The sequence below is a fragment of the Aspergillus alliaceus genome (assembly GCF_009176365.1).
Source record: "Aspergillus alliaceus strain CBS 536.65 unplaced genomic scaffold BDW43scaffold_45, whole genome shotgun sequence".
NCBI lineage: Eukaryota > Fungi > Ascomycota > Eurotiomycetes > Eurotiales > Aspergillaceae > Aspergillus > Aspergillus alliaceus.
The window spans coordinates 22611-36083 of record NW_022474728.1 but is presented as its reverse complement, the minus strand read 5'-3'; the positions used below and the strand labels follow the sequence as shown (position 1 = coordinate 36083).

General features: G+C 46.8%; 7 protein-coding genes across 7 annotated transcripts; 4 read left to right on the top strand and 3 right to left on the bottom strand.

Moving 5' to 3' along the window:
- Positions 1-34: 34 nt before the first annotated feature.
- On the top strand, positions 35-3348 carry BDW43DRAFT_168529 (116 kDa U5 small nuclear ribonucleoprotein component). The gene is made up of 4 exons (XM_032038701.1): positions 35-90; positions 148-293; positions 348-2576; positions 2685-3348. Exons 1-4 carry the CDS (start codon positions 71-73, stop codon positions 3245-3247), a joined length of 2958 nt encoding a protein of 985 aa, XP_031896980.1. The 5' UTR covers positions 35-70; the 3' UTR covers positions 3248-3348.
- Positions 3163-4174, bottom strand: BDW43DRAFT_168520 (iron-sulfur cluster assembly protein CIA2). Its single transcript, XM_032038700.1, has 2 exons — positions 3854-4174; positions 3163-3794 (listed from the first exon to the last, which is right to left on the bottom strand). The coding sequence occupies exons 1-2, from the start codon at positions 4089-4091 to the stop codon at positions 3421-3423; spliced, it is 612 nt and encodes a 203-aa protein (XP_031896979.1). The 5' UTR covers positions 4092-4174; the 3' UTR covers positions 3163-3420.
- Positions 4175-5303: 1129 nt separating this feature from the next.
- On the top strand, positions 5304-6727 carry BDW43DRAFT_168372 (uncharacterized protein). The gene is made up of 3 exons (XM_032038699.1): positions 5304-5844; positions 6204-6523; positions 6696-6727. Exons 1-2 carry the CDS (start codon positions 5535-5537, stop codon positions 6386-6388), a joined length of 495 nt encoding a protein of 164 aa, XP_031896978.1. The 5' UTR covers positions 5304-5534; the 3' UTR covers positions 6389-6523; positions 6696-6727.
- A 249-nt stretch (positions 6728-6976) lies between these two features.
- BDW43DRAFT_302588 (Zn(II)2Cys6 transcription factor) lies at positions 6977-9785 on the top strand (the record flags this gene model as incomplete). The annotated part of the gene is made up of 6 exons (XM_032045270.1): positions 6977-7499; positions 7554-7895; positions 7997-8278; positions 8324-8877; positions 8931-9394; positions 9464-9785. The coding sequence occupies 6 exons, from the start codon at positions 6977-6979 to the stop codon at positions 9783-9785; spliced, it is 2487 nt and encodes an 828-aa protein (XP_031896977.1).
- A 249-nt stretch (positions 9786-10034) lies between these two features.
- BDW43DRAFT_286208 (CDC26 family anaphase-promoting complex subunit) lies at positions 10035-11131 on the bottom strand. Its single transcript, XM_032043027.1, has 2 exons — positions 11069-11131; positions 10035-10937 (listed from the first exon to the last, which is right to left on the bottom strand). Exon 2 carries the CDS (start codon positions 10780-10782, stop codon positions 10576-10578), a length of 207 nt encoding a protein of 68 aa, XP_031896976.1. The 5' UTR covers positions 10783-10937; positions 11069-11131; the 3' UTR covers positions 10035-10575.
- BDW43DRAFT_314199 (uncharacterized protein) lies at positions 10952-12110 on the top strand (the record flags this gene model as incomplete). Its single annotated transcript, XM_032047755.1, has 2 exons — positions 10952-11123; positions 11176-12110. 2 exons carry the CDS (start codon positions 10952-10954, stop codon positions 12108-12110), a joined length of 1107 nt encoding a protein of 368 aa, XP_031896975.1.
- Positions 11678-13394, bottom strand: BDW43DRAFT_168271 (ribosome-recycling factor). Its single transcript, XM_032038698.1, has 3 exons — positions 12755-13394; positions 12256-12661; positions 11678-12106 (listed from the first exon to the last, which is right to left on the bottom strand). Exons 1-2 carry the CDS (start codon positions 13226-13228, stop codon positions 12314-12316), a joined length of 822 nt encoding a protein of 273 aa, XP_031896974.1. The 5' UTR covers positions 13229-13394; the 3' UTR covers positions 11678-12106; positions 12256-12313.
- Between the last annotated feature and the right edge of the window lie 79 nt (positions 13395-13473).

The following is a 13473-nucleotide window of genomic DNA, read 5'->3' as shown; positions in this document are numbered from 1 at the left end:
GGAAAAGAAATGCGCGCGGGCTCACGAGGAACAAGTTTCTGACAGCTTAACCCGTCTTCCACACAACACGATGGATGATCTTTACGATGAGTATGCTGCGATATATCTAATACTATAATTGAGTGCATTATAGCTAATAGCACTTAGATTCGGCAATTACATCGGAGAGGCTGCAGATTCAGATGAAGAGGCTCAGCACGAGGAAGTGAAGCCGCAAGCTTTTGCCTTCGATGAAGCCTTTGGAGAGGGGGAAGATGAGGAATTAGATGAGCAGCAGTCTATGGAGGTGGACGGTGGGCACTCATCTGGAGCTTTTGTACTAGGTCAGTACTGATACAACATTACAGAAGGTCCATCAAATGCCGTGATCCTACACGAAGACAAACAATACTACCCTAGTGCACAGCAAGTCTACGGAACAGAAGTGGAGACTTTAGTCCAGGAAGAAGATACACAACCTCTCTCTGAGCCTATCGTTGCTCCAGTACAACAAAGGAAGTTCGCGATTGAAGAGGCTGAGCTCCCTCCAGTTCACTTCTCGCGGGAGTTTATGACAGATCTCCTAAATTTTCCTGATCAAATAAGAAACGTCGCGATTGTCGGTCATTTACACCATGGAAAAACAGCGTTCATGGATATGCTTGTAATGCAGACGCATGACTTGACAAAACGGCTAGAGAAACGAGCAGGCAGAAAAAAGGAAGAACAGCTTCGCTACACCGATGTCCATTTCTTAGAAAGAGAGAGAGGACTCTCTATCAAATCAGCTCCCATGAGTTTAGTCCTTCAGGGCACTAAAGAGAAGTCTCATTTATTCAACATTATTGATACCCCGGGGCATGTGAACTTCGTGGATGAAGTGGCTGCAGCATCACGTCTTGTTGACGGCGTGGTGGTAGTTGTTGATGTTGTGGAAGGTGTACAATCAAATACCGAGCAAATAATCAAACACGCAGTGCTAGAGGGCCTTCCTCTAACCATGGTTGTGAACAAAATGGATCGGCTGGTACTTGAGCTGAAAATACCACCCAACGACGCGTATTTCAAGCTGAAGCATGTGATCGAAGAGGTCAACACGGTTATTGAGAATGTATTGCCTGGCCAGGGTGAAAGTCGGCGACTCAGCCCGGAAAAGGGCAATGTTGCATTCGCGTGTGCTTCTATGGGATGGTGTTTCACCCTCCAATCATTTGCCAAAATGTATGCCGAAACCTATCCTCAAATCGAGACATCAGATTTTGCGCGGCGCCTTTGGGGTGATATCTTTTTCAATCCAAAAAGCCGAAAGTTCACACGAAAAGGAGTTGAGGAAAATTCTAAGAGAACTTTCGTCAAATTTGTTCTAGAGCCAATCTACAAGCTCTATTCCCACACTATAAGTGAGAGCCCGGAAGACTTGAAGCAAACACTGGCGAGCGTCGGCATCTATTTGAAACCATCTCAACTGAAGTCAGACGCAAATGAGCTGCTCAAGCTAGTTTGCGAACAGTTCTTCGGCCCGGCTACAGGATTTGTAGACATGATAGTACAGCATGTGCCTTCTCCAGCCGATGGTGCGCGGATGAAGCTGGAACGGTACTACACTGGACCCCTCGATTCGAAAATGGCCACTGCTATGACTGCGTGTAACGCAGATGGCCCACTCGTTGTCCATATCACGAAACTTTTTACTAGTACAGATGCATCAAGTTTTAACGCGTTTGGAAGAATAATGAGTGGGACTGCTCAACCTGGTCAACAAGTCCGAGTGTTAGGTGAGGGTTATACTCCTGAAGACGAAGAAGACATGGTGACCGCGACTATTTCCGACACGTGGATTGCCGAAACTGCCTATAACATCACAACCAGCGGTGTTCCCGCCGGAAACTTGGTTCTCCTGGGCGGTGTGGACAATTCGATCGTGAAGACAGCGACTATTGTGCCTTTAAAACTTGATGATGACGAAGAAGCGTACATATTCAAACCAATTCGGCATATGACGGAGTCTGTTTTTAAGGTCGCCGTTGAGCCGGTCAACCCATCTGAACTACCTAAAATGCTTGATGGTCTCCGTAAAGTCAACAAGAGCTACCCCCTGATTTCAACCAAAGTCGAGGAGTCTGGGGAGCATGTCGTCTTAGGAACCGGTGAGCTTTATATGGATTGCGTACTCCATGACTTGCGACGTCTTTTTTCAGAGATGGAGATTAAGGTCTCGGACCCTGTCACCCGCTTTTGCGAGACAGTTGTTGAGACATCGGCTATTATGTGCTATTCCATCACTCCAAACAAAAAGAACAAGATAACCATGATTGCGGAGCCCTTGGATGACGGGATCGCAGAGGACATTGAAAGTGGTAAAGTCAACATCAAAGACCCGATTCGCAAGGTGGCGCGGTTTTTTGAAGACAAGTACGATTGGGATAAACTAGCAGCGAGGAGCATTTGGGCCTTTGGCCCAGATGAGATGGGACCTAACATATTACAAGATGATACTTTACCATCCCAGGTTGATAAGAGGCTTCTCGGAGGCGTCAGGGACTCTATTACGCAAGGCTTTAGCTGGGGTACAAGGGAAGGTCCACTTTGTGAAGAGCGTGAGTTGATTAATTCTAAAGCCCCTTGCAACCCAAAACGCCACATCACCAATCGAGCGTGGACTATTCACACCCATTCCAGGTAACTTTTAAGCTAATTAATCATAGCAATTAGAAACACAAAATTCAGGCTCACGGACGTCTCCCTTGCCGACCAGGCTATCTATAGGGGCGGTGGTCAAATCATTCCCACTGCCCGACGCGCGATTTACTCGTCGTTCCTCATGGCATCTCCTCGCTTGATGGAACCCATCTATTCTTGCACGATGACAGGGCCTGCGGATGCCGTCGCTTCGGTGTATACTGTCCTTGCACGCAGGAGAGGCCATGTCCTCTCTGATGGGCCGATCGCCGGTACACCACTTTATTCAGTCCGCGGTCTAATTCCAGTGATAGACTCGTTCGGATTCGAGACAGACCTTCGAATCCATACACAAGGCCAAGCTGCAGTTAATCTTGTCTTCGATAAATGGAGCGTCGTTCCAGGAGATCCGTTGGACCGTGATATCAAGGTAAAGCCACTGGAGATGGCACCTGCAATGGCCACCGCTCGGGACTTCGTACTGAAGACTAGGAAACGGAAAGGCTTGGGGGAGGATGTCACCGTAAGCAAGTTTCTCGAACCGGAGCTCTGGAGAGGCCTGAAGGAGAGTGGTGTTTTGGATTCATGATTTGTTAATTTCTGGGCTTCGATGGAACATCATAATTTCCATATAGTTATATTGTTCGTATAGAATAAAAGAAAATAGCCGGGCCCGGTTATCCTTGTGATGACAACGTCAAATAATATATCGCTGCCAGCGCGATGAGGACGCTAGTTGTTGGCATGTCAGGAAGGTCGGGTTCACTGGCACGTCTCTAGCATCTTCGCAATGACACCCATTAGTGTGCCATTTTCTAGTGCAGCAGCCACCCGTTCTTTGTCCGCCAACTGCTTGTTCACTTCGTCAGCAGTGCTATGCGTCCCTTCTTTAATCCGGACATCCACGCGAAACCGAGATGGGAGAGATTGCTCCAGCCGAACGCGTACACCGAGACCTATGACAGTGGCTAGGCTACAGTGCGTGATAGTGGGGGTAATTAGAACAGTCACCGTTCGAAGGGGCGAAGCTGGTACATATGGGAGAGTTGGTGCAATAGAGATGTCAGGAAGTGAGACAACCGCTAGCGCTCCCAACGATATTGGGTGCTCCGGATCAGATATGGACGACACAAGATCTAATAATTAATCAGGGACTGTTCAAAAATGTTCCTCTCGCGAGTGGCCACGACTTTACCATATATTTCTTGTTCATCAATTGGCTCTTCCATCAATTTATCATCATCACTGTCTGACTCTGTAGATGAGTAAAAACCCTCTGGGGAAAGTTCAATAGTGTCCACAGAAGGGAGAGTTGATGAAAAGAGACCGTTTCTAAAGGCACCGGGCTTGTGAGACGATGCAGGTCGCAAGCGTGTTGGAAGATCAGCAACATTCAGGATTGTGGGATTCGAATTCTGCATCTCGGAAGTCATTTTGTGAATATGCAAGAAGCAGACGATAATCTCCGGTTGACAAGAGGGATGAGTAGGATACCCAGTATACGAATGAACTCTTTTTTACTTTTGAGGGGCAAATTTACTAGGCGATACATAGGAGGACATAATGCGCCTGCAGTGAACGGCCATGGAATAATTATTTTCCCCTAGACTAATCCGCACGAATTAAGATGGGCTGATAATGATCGAACACACCCCCTTCCGCCCCGTCATTATTCCCACGATAAAGATCATGATTGATCGGATGTAGCGACGGGGACGTATGTATGTTCATAGTCTTGGCCACTAAGTACTCAGTGCTTATTCAGAAGACAACCCCACTTTTTTAGTTGCACCGACTCATGTACGGAGCAGTATGTATGTACTACTTGGCAGATAGCAAGTGACTATCATGCATTAATTGCTTGGATCGACAATGCTGAGTAATGAATGTACAGAGTACGGAATATGCATATGCAGACTTACAATGTACCAATCAAATAGTTAGATTGGAGCTAATAAAATCCTTTATTCTTAACCCGAGGGAGAGGCTAGCTTCTAGATGTATAAGCTATTCAGGGCCGCCAGCAATCATAACCCTATTTAGAGATATCGCAGGGCCTAAGAGAATAAGTACTCAATCCACACCAGTTTGTTGCAAAGTTACTCTGCCTTAACATAAGATAATGGGCCGTTCACCACAGAGTTATACATATTCCGTCGCCAGACCTGAAGTTCGGCTCTTCCCCTTCAACCCAAGACCTTTCAATTAGTCACGCACTTTTTTATTTATTTGAGCTAGGGATTTGTTGGCTGGGCGGAACAAATTAACCCGGGAGCTATGTGCTGTGCCCGAAAGCGAGATAATAGCATCAATAGTTTCAACCCTGAGATATGTACATACTCTCTCTCTGTCGGTCACCGTCATCCTAAAATCTACACATATGCCCTATATATGTGCAGGAGTTCATTGGTTTATGTATTCTTATGTCAGTAATGTATGTATGGACTGTATTTGTATATGTGCAGTAATTATTGGGCATCAAAATTGTAGGACTACCTATAGTCTAGGGATGATAAGTGGACTATAGGTCCTAGTAGTTGTAGTTTCCGCATGGAACTAACGAGTCATGGCAAGGCCTTCATGGTTCTTGGCACTTCCTCCGATTGAGAGCGGCAATCATGCGGCCCCTCAGCATCCGAGGCGATCCTCTCCTCACCTGCGCCTAGGCTGGTTGACTCTTTTGCTACTCGCACCCACTTCTTCGAGGGCCGATCGTGTTTATCCACTCTTATATCATTGTGGTTGGTTTCTCCGTCCACCCTTTTCATAATTGCTCGATCTATTTGGTCCCTGTATGCCGTACTACCTGGCTACTATGAGACGCCAGGCGTCAATCGGTTAACTAGGGACATACCGTGGTGGTTATCTGTTTCCACATGCGAAATACATTGTATTGGTGGGCTCCTGATTTCCCTGGTACTGGATTGTATCGCGTCCTTTCGGTGTCAACTTCTGGATCGCTAGGTTCTGGTAGCCCCTGCGGCTTTTCTGCGTTCTTCCATCGCAGTGTTTCACCCACACTGCAGCCCGAGGTCCGCACATTTCATTCAAATGCTGACTGTCAATCGGGGTGTGATGCGCCGACTCAGTTCACTTTTCTACGTCAGATACCAGCAGAGAGTCTCAATTCGCTGACGGTGTCAAGCCACGATGCAGGCTGGTTAAGTACCCAGTCTTCTTTCTATCGTAAGGTATTATTTATTATCTACAGACAGTCGTCCCCTTTCCCCCGTCTTTTTCGCTATCACGTTTGTTGTCACTGTTATCCCACAGATTCGTTGCTAAGGAAATGCTGTACACAATGCTTCGAAATCCATACCGTCGCTCTCTATAACATGCTTAGCATTGGCTCCCTGTCTGATAACGCCATCATAGATCGCCTCTCCTCCCTATCCCCGCACCACTACTTCAAGACATGACTGACAGTTCGCTGTGTAAAGCTAGGTTCTATTCTTAGTGCTTTACTTTTCGCAAATAGGGCGTCATTGCTCAATTAGTTCCACCTAGAATCATTCGTCATCAGCCTCATCTAATTGAAGACGCAGAGATTCTAACCGCAATTAACACACCGAGGGTTAGGAAAACCTTGAATTCTTTCACAGGTTGCTTTTTGGCTGCTTTGTATACGTTAGCAAACCGAAAGAAGAACAGCCATTGTTACCACGAGGCACTGTCGTATCCATTGAGGTCGATTGTCAAGTCAAGACTTCCCATCGAAACATTCCTTTAGGGCTTCTCTACCACCTTATAGCACCCGCCTTGCTTTGCGGCACTGCTTGCCTCGGTCACACTGGTTTGCGCCCCGAGGGAGCAGCAAAGGCGCATTAGCAGTGACGACAGATCGGAGACAGAGCCACCATATTCGGTGAGCTATTCTCGCATCCTCTCTTGCCCGAGGCTCTTCCGTCAATCTATTTTTTCGTTCTCTTCCGATTTTTATCTCGCATTCTGGTTTATCTAGACAAGGCAGGCCTCGCAGATAAATCTTCAAGCAATATAGTTACCTACATCGAGTCTCCTGGACTTATTTTGTTAAGGATTATTCTTTGTTCCTATAATCCTTCTTTGGATATGCAGGGCTATACATTCACGCCGCCGACAGGGCCACCTAGGGAAGGCCACAAAAGTAAGGCATCAGCACAGCTTCATGTCTAAAGAGCGGTCGGCAAATATTATGGTTGGAACCAGTCACTGACAAGCTCTTGATAACAGACTATGTCTTTGTTGATGAGCACAACAGACATAAAAGACTCAAGGGTATGTCACTCTCCTGTGCCCGACATTGAAGCTTCTATTCGCTAAGATGCTTGGCTTAGTGATGCGAGCTTGTAATGGCTGCCGAAAGCGTAAAATCAAGTGCGATGCTGCTACAACGAATACATGGCCTTGCTCAGCATGCACGCGCCTCAAGTTAGTATGTGTACCTCCTACCGTTGGGCAGGACGGCGATTTTTCCGCGGGGCAAAGTGTTGAGGCCAATGCGGCGGAATCCATTGGCGCATCCAATTCATCAGAATCGTTCTCATCTTTTTCCTTGCCCCAAAGTTACAGTGAAAGTGGCCAGACTGCAGTGAGCAGCATGCCTCCCTACAGCGATGGAATGGGAATGTTCCCCCAGTTCACCACTCATCCTGCTACCCACCAGCCGAGCATGTATGAAGTAGGGTCACCTGCCATACCTGTCTCGCATCATTCCTATCAACAACAACAAATCTTCCCTACCTCTCAAGCTCAGAGCTTGGGGACTATAGAGAGCGGTGTCTATGGAGATCATGAACAGTCTACCGCTGAGGATCTTAGCGAAGTTCTTGGTGAGCTTAAAATAGATGAGACTGGTATCGGTATGATTCAATGCTAGATAAAGTCAGTGAAGGGTCCGCTGATATGTTGAATAGCGCCCTATATCAGGCAGCAAAGGAAAGAGAAGGGCGAACCGGAAATCCCTGTACAAGATGAAGCAGAAGAACCGCTACCTCCTCTTCGCACTGGGGCAGGCTCTACGATTCGCATTCCTCCGGAGCTTATGCCATCCGATGAAGAGGTTACAGATTACCTTAAGATCTATTTTGATGATATACATCCTTATGTCCCTGTGGTGCACCGGTCGCATATGTACTATCAGTGGCAATATGATCGGAATTCGATCTCCCCTCTTCTTCTGGAAGCCTTGTTTGCATGCGCAGGAAGGCAGTCGGATGATCCGGCCCAGGGAGCACAGTGGCTTGCGTTAGCGAATAGTAGGTCTCGTCGCGCTCGCGCTTTCTTTCTCTTTTATTATTTCCCCCCTGTATCCTTCAGTGCTGCTGCGATACTGATCTAACCTTTTTGCTACATCCAGGGCACGAGTCTAGTTTTATGGATATACCGCGTCTGAGCACAATTCAAGCGCTGCTTCTACTTCTTAAAGCTCGAGAATCGGTACCGAAAAAAGGTTATTATTACCGCTCGTGGCAGACTGTGAAAACAATCGTCTCGATGGCCAAGGATTTGGAAATTGACGAACACTACAACACACATGCAGAGAACAGGCTCTGCGATCTAAGCCCAATAGAATGTTTGGTGCAGACGAGAGTATGGCAAGCCCTCTTGGTTATTGAAGTAATGATCGGGGCGCCACAAGGTATGTCTCTGGGATTCTCCTTGTTCTCTGTACTAACATTCAAAGGTCGATCGGACTACGGTGTAAACCCCGACACCGTTTGTATGAGTCCTACACTGAACATTAAGGGGCTTGACAAGTTCGAAATCGATCGATCTAGGCAATACGCCTACTTTGTCCAGAATGCTCATCACATTCGTATAATCACTGATATATACCACAAAATTAAGAGACAAAAGGATTGGGGTGCCAATCCTAAGTTTGTTGAGAAGAACCCTCTTTTTACTGATTGGCTCCAAAGCCTGCCCCCAGACTTACAGATCAGTTATCCTCCTGACGGCTCACCTCCGTGGATACCTTCTCACTTTGTGGCTAATATGCATTCTCATTGCCACCTAGGTATCATTTTGTTACATCGGCCTCAGTTGCTTGCATCCAAATCCTTTGCCGCAGGCGGGGGGTGGAAAATGCATATGGCCTTATGTTACTCTTCGGCTAAATATCTCTGCAGACTTCAAGAAGCTATCTTAGAGCGATTCGGTCTAGCAGGTCTACTCTCCATGCAGAGAGGGATAAATTTCGCGATTTACTGCATTATGACTTGCACAATGTTGCATTTGGTACGTTCGTGCACTTCCTCTTCTAGCTACAAGTTGCTAAACGTTACCGTCAGGTCGCAATAACCTCTCCTGATCCCAACTTCCATACAGACGCGCGCGATTATTTTGCCCGACACATGCGTATTCTCGAGCGATGCTCATCTGCCTGGCCTATGCCAGAAACGCAAGCCCAGATCGATTCCTTGCGGCTGGCATTCTCCGCAGATGTGAATCGACCCTTCGAGCTTAAGCCCACTTTTCCTTATGGAAGTCCTTCAGAACCATACCATCCGAGCCCCTCGCCGCTTGACTCACAATATCAACCTCATGTAAGTCAGGTTACTGGTCCCGTCCAGAGCCGAGTTGGTTACAAATTCTATCCGAGCTCCCCGCCAATATCAGCTGGTACTGAAGATTCAAAGTCCGATTCCTCACAGCTCCATTCTTTGGCAATGATGCCGCCCCAGCCAGTCTCAAGTCAATCAATGAATGCCCCACTGGTTGACGAGAACAGCTGGGATCCGACCCGTATCATCAAGTAAGGAAACTACTCAAGAGTGCACATGTATTCTTTTGGGCTCTTACTAATATTTGGTTTAAATATTAGTCAGTGGGACATGGCATTCTCTATGGCGCCATCTACTGTGAACACGAACTCTCCGCCAATGGCTATAAATAATTCTGTGCAGGGAGTTCAGGCTCCTCTAGCAGCCCAATATCCTATCCAGTATGGACAGGCGTCAAAGATCACCCCAGTGTCACCGCCTCAAGCTCTCTCGCAGCCCCAATTCAGTGGACAGCAGGTTATCTTTACGGCACGCGACTGGCAACAGAGTGTTGCCAGCGTTTACGATCCCAATGGTTTGAAGCGGCGCTGGAACTACTCTGTCGACATGGGTACTGAACATGCCCAGAAGAGGCCACGTTGAATGTTGGTGGTATAAGCAGAGTTAGTTGCTGGGACCCAACTAGGTGGTTGTCTACTTGGACAAAAAAGTGGATGTGCAATGAATACACCTGTGATATAGATCTCTTTTTCTTCTTCAAATACCCCTCATTAGTATCTTTATCCCTTCGGCTTATGAACGGGGGATTCAACGCCTACAATATAGGTCTGTGGATGTATCTCCATTTGGCATCATGAGTGGAGAATTCATGAATAGATTTATTCCTGTATTTGGCATTCAGCTACTGAAATATCTAAACAAATAGACCGAGTCGACAAAACAAGTCAACACAACAAAGTACTTCACTACGAAAGAAACTGTAAATTGAAGCAGCGGTAGGAATATTTGATACTTTCTTGTATTTGGACATCAATGTGTTGAGGATTACAGTAGGTATCAAGATAACCCAAGATAACAATAAAAACCAACGATATTAGGGACGTTTTAGCGGCAGTAACAGTTGATGCCATGAATGTCATGTATATGCTTGCTGACACTATTGCTCAATAGCAAAATTTCTCAATTTCATAAATAATAGTTCATGCACATCTTATCGAGAAACATCAGTACTGGCACCGAATAATAAAGTACTCGGAAACATGCGCTAAGCGTCCCCACGAAGAGCAAATAGCATCCAAGCACTTCAGTCAAGTTTGAAGCAGCAAAATTGGTGCGAAGAGGATAGATCGACGATTCATGCCAGCATAGAAACCTTCGTTGGGGTATATAACAACTGATATTAACCTGCCATCTCAGGTGTGTCGGCGCATTCCTATCTCTCTTCCCGGGATCGGACGATTCTGGCCTTATCTCCCGGTAAAGGCTTCAGCTCATCACTGGGATCGAAACTGGCATTGAAATTGTTTCTGCTGCGATCGTGGCCGTTGTTTTCGTTGGCTAATTTGCGAAGTCGCGCATCCTCAAACGCCGCGAGGTCTTCCGCTGTTATTGCAATAGCTGTGGGCTTTCGGCGAAGCATCTTCGGATTAGACACGTACACTGCCTGGACGACTCAAAAGGTAATGGAACCTGCACACCGTTGTATAGAAAGCTTGAATCCTAGAGCCCCGCGGATTCGAATCTGCATTATGGACGAGGTTTTCACGTGACCTGCACGGCAGTTCGGGAAGACTACTGGTGTAGCGAAAATGTTTGTCCTAACATCAGCCCAACGTTCATACGACCTGTTGGCGTTGAAAATGTTTCAACTTCGAACCATTCTTTCACGCCACGAGCGTGCAAGGCTAGCAGACGGGGGCTTTTACCCAATTCGCCAGTTTTCGATCAACCAAGGGAAAGCAAAAGACCTCAGTCAGCCTGGTGCGTCCTCAAAACCATTCCATCTATTTCTATCTCCACCTGACTCTAATAGGCACCAATGCCCCTAAAAATCGGTCTATTCCCTCAGTGGCCTCAAGCTCTCGCGCTCCTCCAAGAAAAGCCAACTTTCCGCCGGCAAATTTGAATTCTAAACGTCCTGACTCTGACAAACCTCGTCCTCGACGCATTTTTGACGCAAGGTCGCTCGCAGCCCCTTCAGCTAGTGGACAACATACGAACATTCTCAGGAGCACCTCGTTGCGAAATCCTCGTACTGGACCACCAGTTCGTGCTCGGAGGTCAAGAACACCTGCGAAATCGTCGGCATCTAAAACTCGAAAAGGGGGTCGCCCTCAGCGTCAAAAGAACTCGGAAATTGAAGAAGAAGACAAGATCCTGAAATCTCAGATTGAAAATGTATATCGCCAACTCGCCGAGAAAACAAAGCCAACGCCTAGTTCCTACAATCCTCAGACACCTGATTTCTCTAATCTGAAGGAGACTTGGCCGTCCTTTCCAACGGATACAACTGCCAGTACCTCTGAGGTTGTTGAAAAACTATCCTTACTAAGTGACCGCTTCCCCAATGGTTATGTCCCACCTTATGAACTAGGCACGCGGCTCTTTAAGGGACAATTTGTTCGGTTCCTCGACGAGAAGGAGAAAACAGAGGCTATAGCAGAGGCGAAGAAACTTTCGCAGCAGAGGGCAGACAGCTATTCACAGCGGAAAGGTGATCTAATAGAACCGGAGGATGTTAGCTTCACCCCAATGAGTGCAGAGCGCAGGAAGTCTTTGATCCAATCCTTTGTGCAGGGAACTTATCCTAAACTTAACACCGAACAAGCCGGTAAATCGCCTATTCTCAGTGAAGTATCAAGGAATCTCAGGAATAACGTCTCTTATCAAGAGACCAGGAAGAGCTCTCAATTCCTTGCCAAGGTGGAATCACTTCTAGCTTCAGGTCGCCCTGTGAAACGTGTCTAAACCCCTTCGAGAAGGGTAGCCATTGTACATTAGCATTTAGTCTCTTCTTCATTTATATACTAGTTACTTATGTCGACAAATTCCAAACTTGTAGACCGGATCTCGGTATCACTTCAAACAACGAAGCTGATATGAACAGACTCACATTTCGTGGCCATATATTTTATCACCATTTACAAGCACATTCCTATGGCCACTTCGGGTCATGCCCTCTCCATTGCCTTCTTTGCAGTATCGAACAGATCTCTAACCTCCCTTTGCCCTTTCTCTGTTAACTTCTCCATCTGCTCTTGTGCTTTTCGAACGTCATCCGGCCGAGCTATCTTCTTTTTCTGCATATCCTGAAGACGTTTATGTACGGAACCCCTTGCGTCGCGGACTGCTGCTGTAGCCTTTTCCATAGCCGATTTCGCAGCACTGACTGTCTGATCCCGAAATTCTTTTGTCGGTGGTGGAATTGGTATATTTAGCTGCAGAGCATTATGCGCGTCTGGCTGGGGTGATAAAGACAGGCCGGAAGACACGATCGCCGAGATGATGGGCTTAATATGCTGGTCACTATGTTAGAAAGAGGATGAGGTAAATTGAAGGGTGAAGGATCCGATTTACAGCTTGGAAGGGGTAAGGAGGGAAGAAAGCCTTACATCTTCTTCTGAAGCCAGTACAGTTACCATACGGCCTCCCTTAGGAACCACTTGAGCCAGTTCTCCTAACTTCACCGTTTCTTTGCTTGATTTGCTTAACTGGACACGAAGAGCTTCGATAGCTTCAGTGTTAAGCCTTCCTCCCACGCGCAGCTTGGAAAGATCATCTTTTAGGCGGGACACAGCATCCGCAATGCCATCATGTAGCTGAGTAAAATCATATGGGTCCTCAGAAACAACACCAGACTTAAAGAGTCTCTCTTCAAGACTTGAAGTAGAACTGCTCTTTGACTTATCCTTTTTCTTGTAAAACAGAGGAGATGTGGAGAAATTTGTCCTTCCACTTGCAGCTGCTAGGCTGCGCTGCTGAAGTGGACGGTGCAGCCGCTGTTGAAGACTAAATAAGGAATTGACATTTGTGAATGATAAAGGTAGAAATTGGGTCAGACCAGATGATACTAGAACGCGCTGCATCCTTTCCGCTGCAGCATAAGATAGGAAGGTCTATTGACCAACTATTATCGAAGATTATTGAAAGCAGGAAGTGTGGCTCGGATCTATCAGATAGCGCCGCGTCGGGGCTGGCCTCTCATAGCTTTTTGATCAAGACCCACTCACCAAGTCAGAGAAGACCTACAACTTAGACCAATACCACATTAATTTACTTCACACGGCATAGCACAATAGCCAAACAAATGTAACGACACACAGTTATCGTT

What these genes read in the sequence shown, in the direction of transcription:
- BDW43DRAFT_168529 (XM_032038701.1), top strand. Translation starts at nt 71, where the DNA reads ATGGATGATCTTTACGATGA. An exon ending in ATGGATGATCTTTACGATGA is followed by an intron (nt 91 to 147) that starts GTATGCTGCGAT and finishes AATAGCACTTAG; the next exon opens with ATTCGGCAATTACATCGGAG. An exon ending in AGGTCCACTTTGTGAAGAGC is followed by an intron (nt 2,577 to 2,684) that starts GTGAGTTGATTA and finishes AATTAATCATAG; the next exon opens with CAATTAGAAACACAAAATTC.
- BDW43DRAFT_168520 (XM_032038700.1), bottom strand. Translation starts at nt 4,091, where the DNA reads ATGACTTCCGAGATGCAGAATTCGAATCCCACAATCCTGAATGTTGCT. An exon ending in TGATGAACAAGAAATATATG is followed by an intron (nt 3,795 to 3,853) that starts GTAAAGTCGTGG and finishes ATTAATTATTAG; the next exon opens with ATCTTGTGTCGTCCATATCT.
- BDW43DRAFT_168372 (XM_032038699.1), top strand. Translation starts at nt 5,535, where the DNA reads ATGCGAAATACATTGTATTGGTGGGCTCCTGATTTCCCTGGTACTGGA. An exon ending in TACCCAGTCTTCTTTCTATC is followed by an intron (nt 5,845 to 6,203) that starts GTAAGGTATTAT and finishes TTGAAGACGCAG; the next exon opens with AGATTCTAACCGCAATTAAC.
- BDW43DRAFT_286208 (XM_032043027.1), bottom strand. Translation starts at nt 10,782, where the DNA reads ATGCTTCGCCGAAAGCCCACAGCTATTGCAATAACAGCGGAAGACCTC.
- BDW43DRAFT_168271 (XM_032038698.1), bottom strand. Translation starts at nt 13,228, where the DNA reads ATGCAGCGCGTTCTAGTATCATCTGGTCTGACCCAATTTCTACCTTTA. An exon ending in TACTGGCTTCAGAAGAAGAT is followed by an intron (nt 12,662 to 12,754) that starts GTAAGGCTTTCT and finishes CATAGTGACCAG; the next exon opens with CATATTAAGCCCATCATCTC.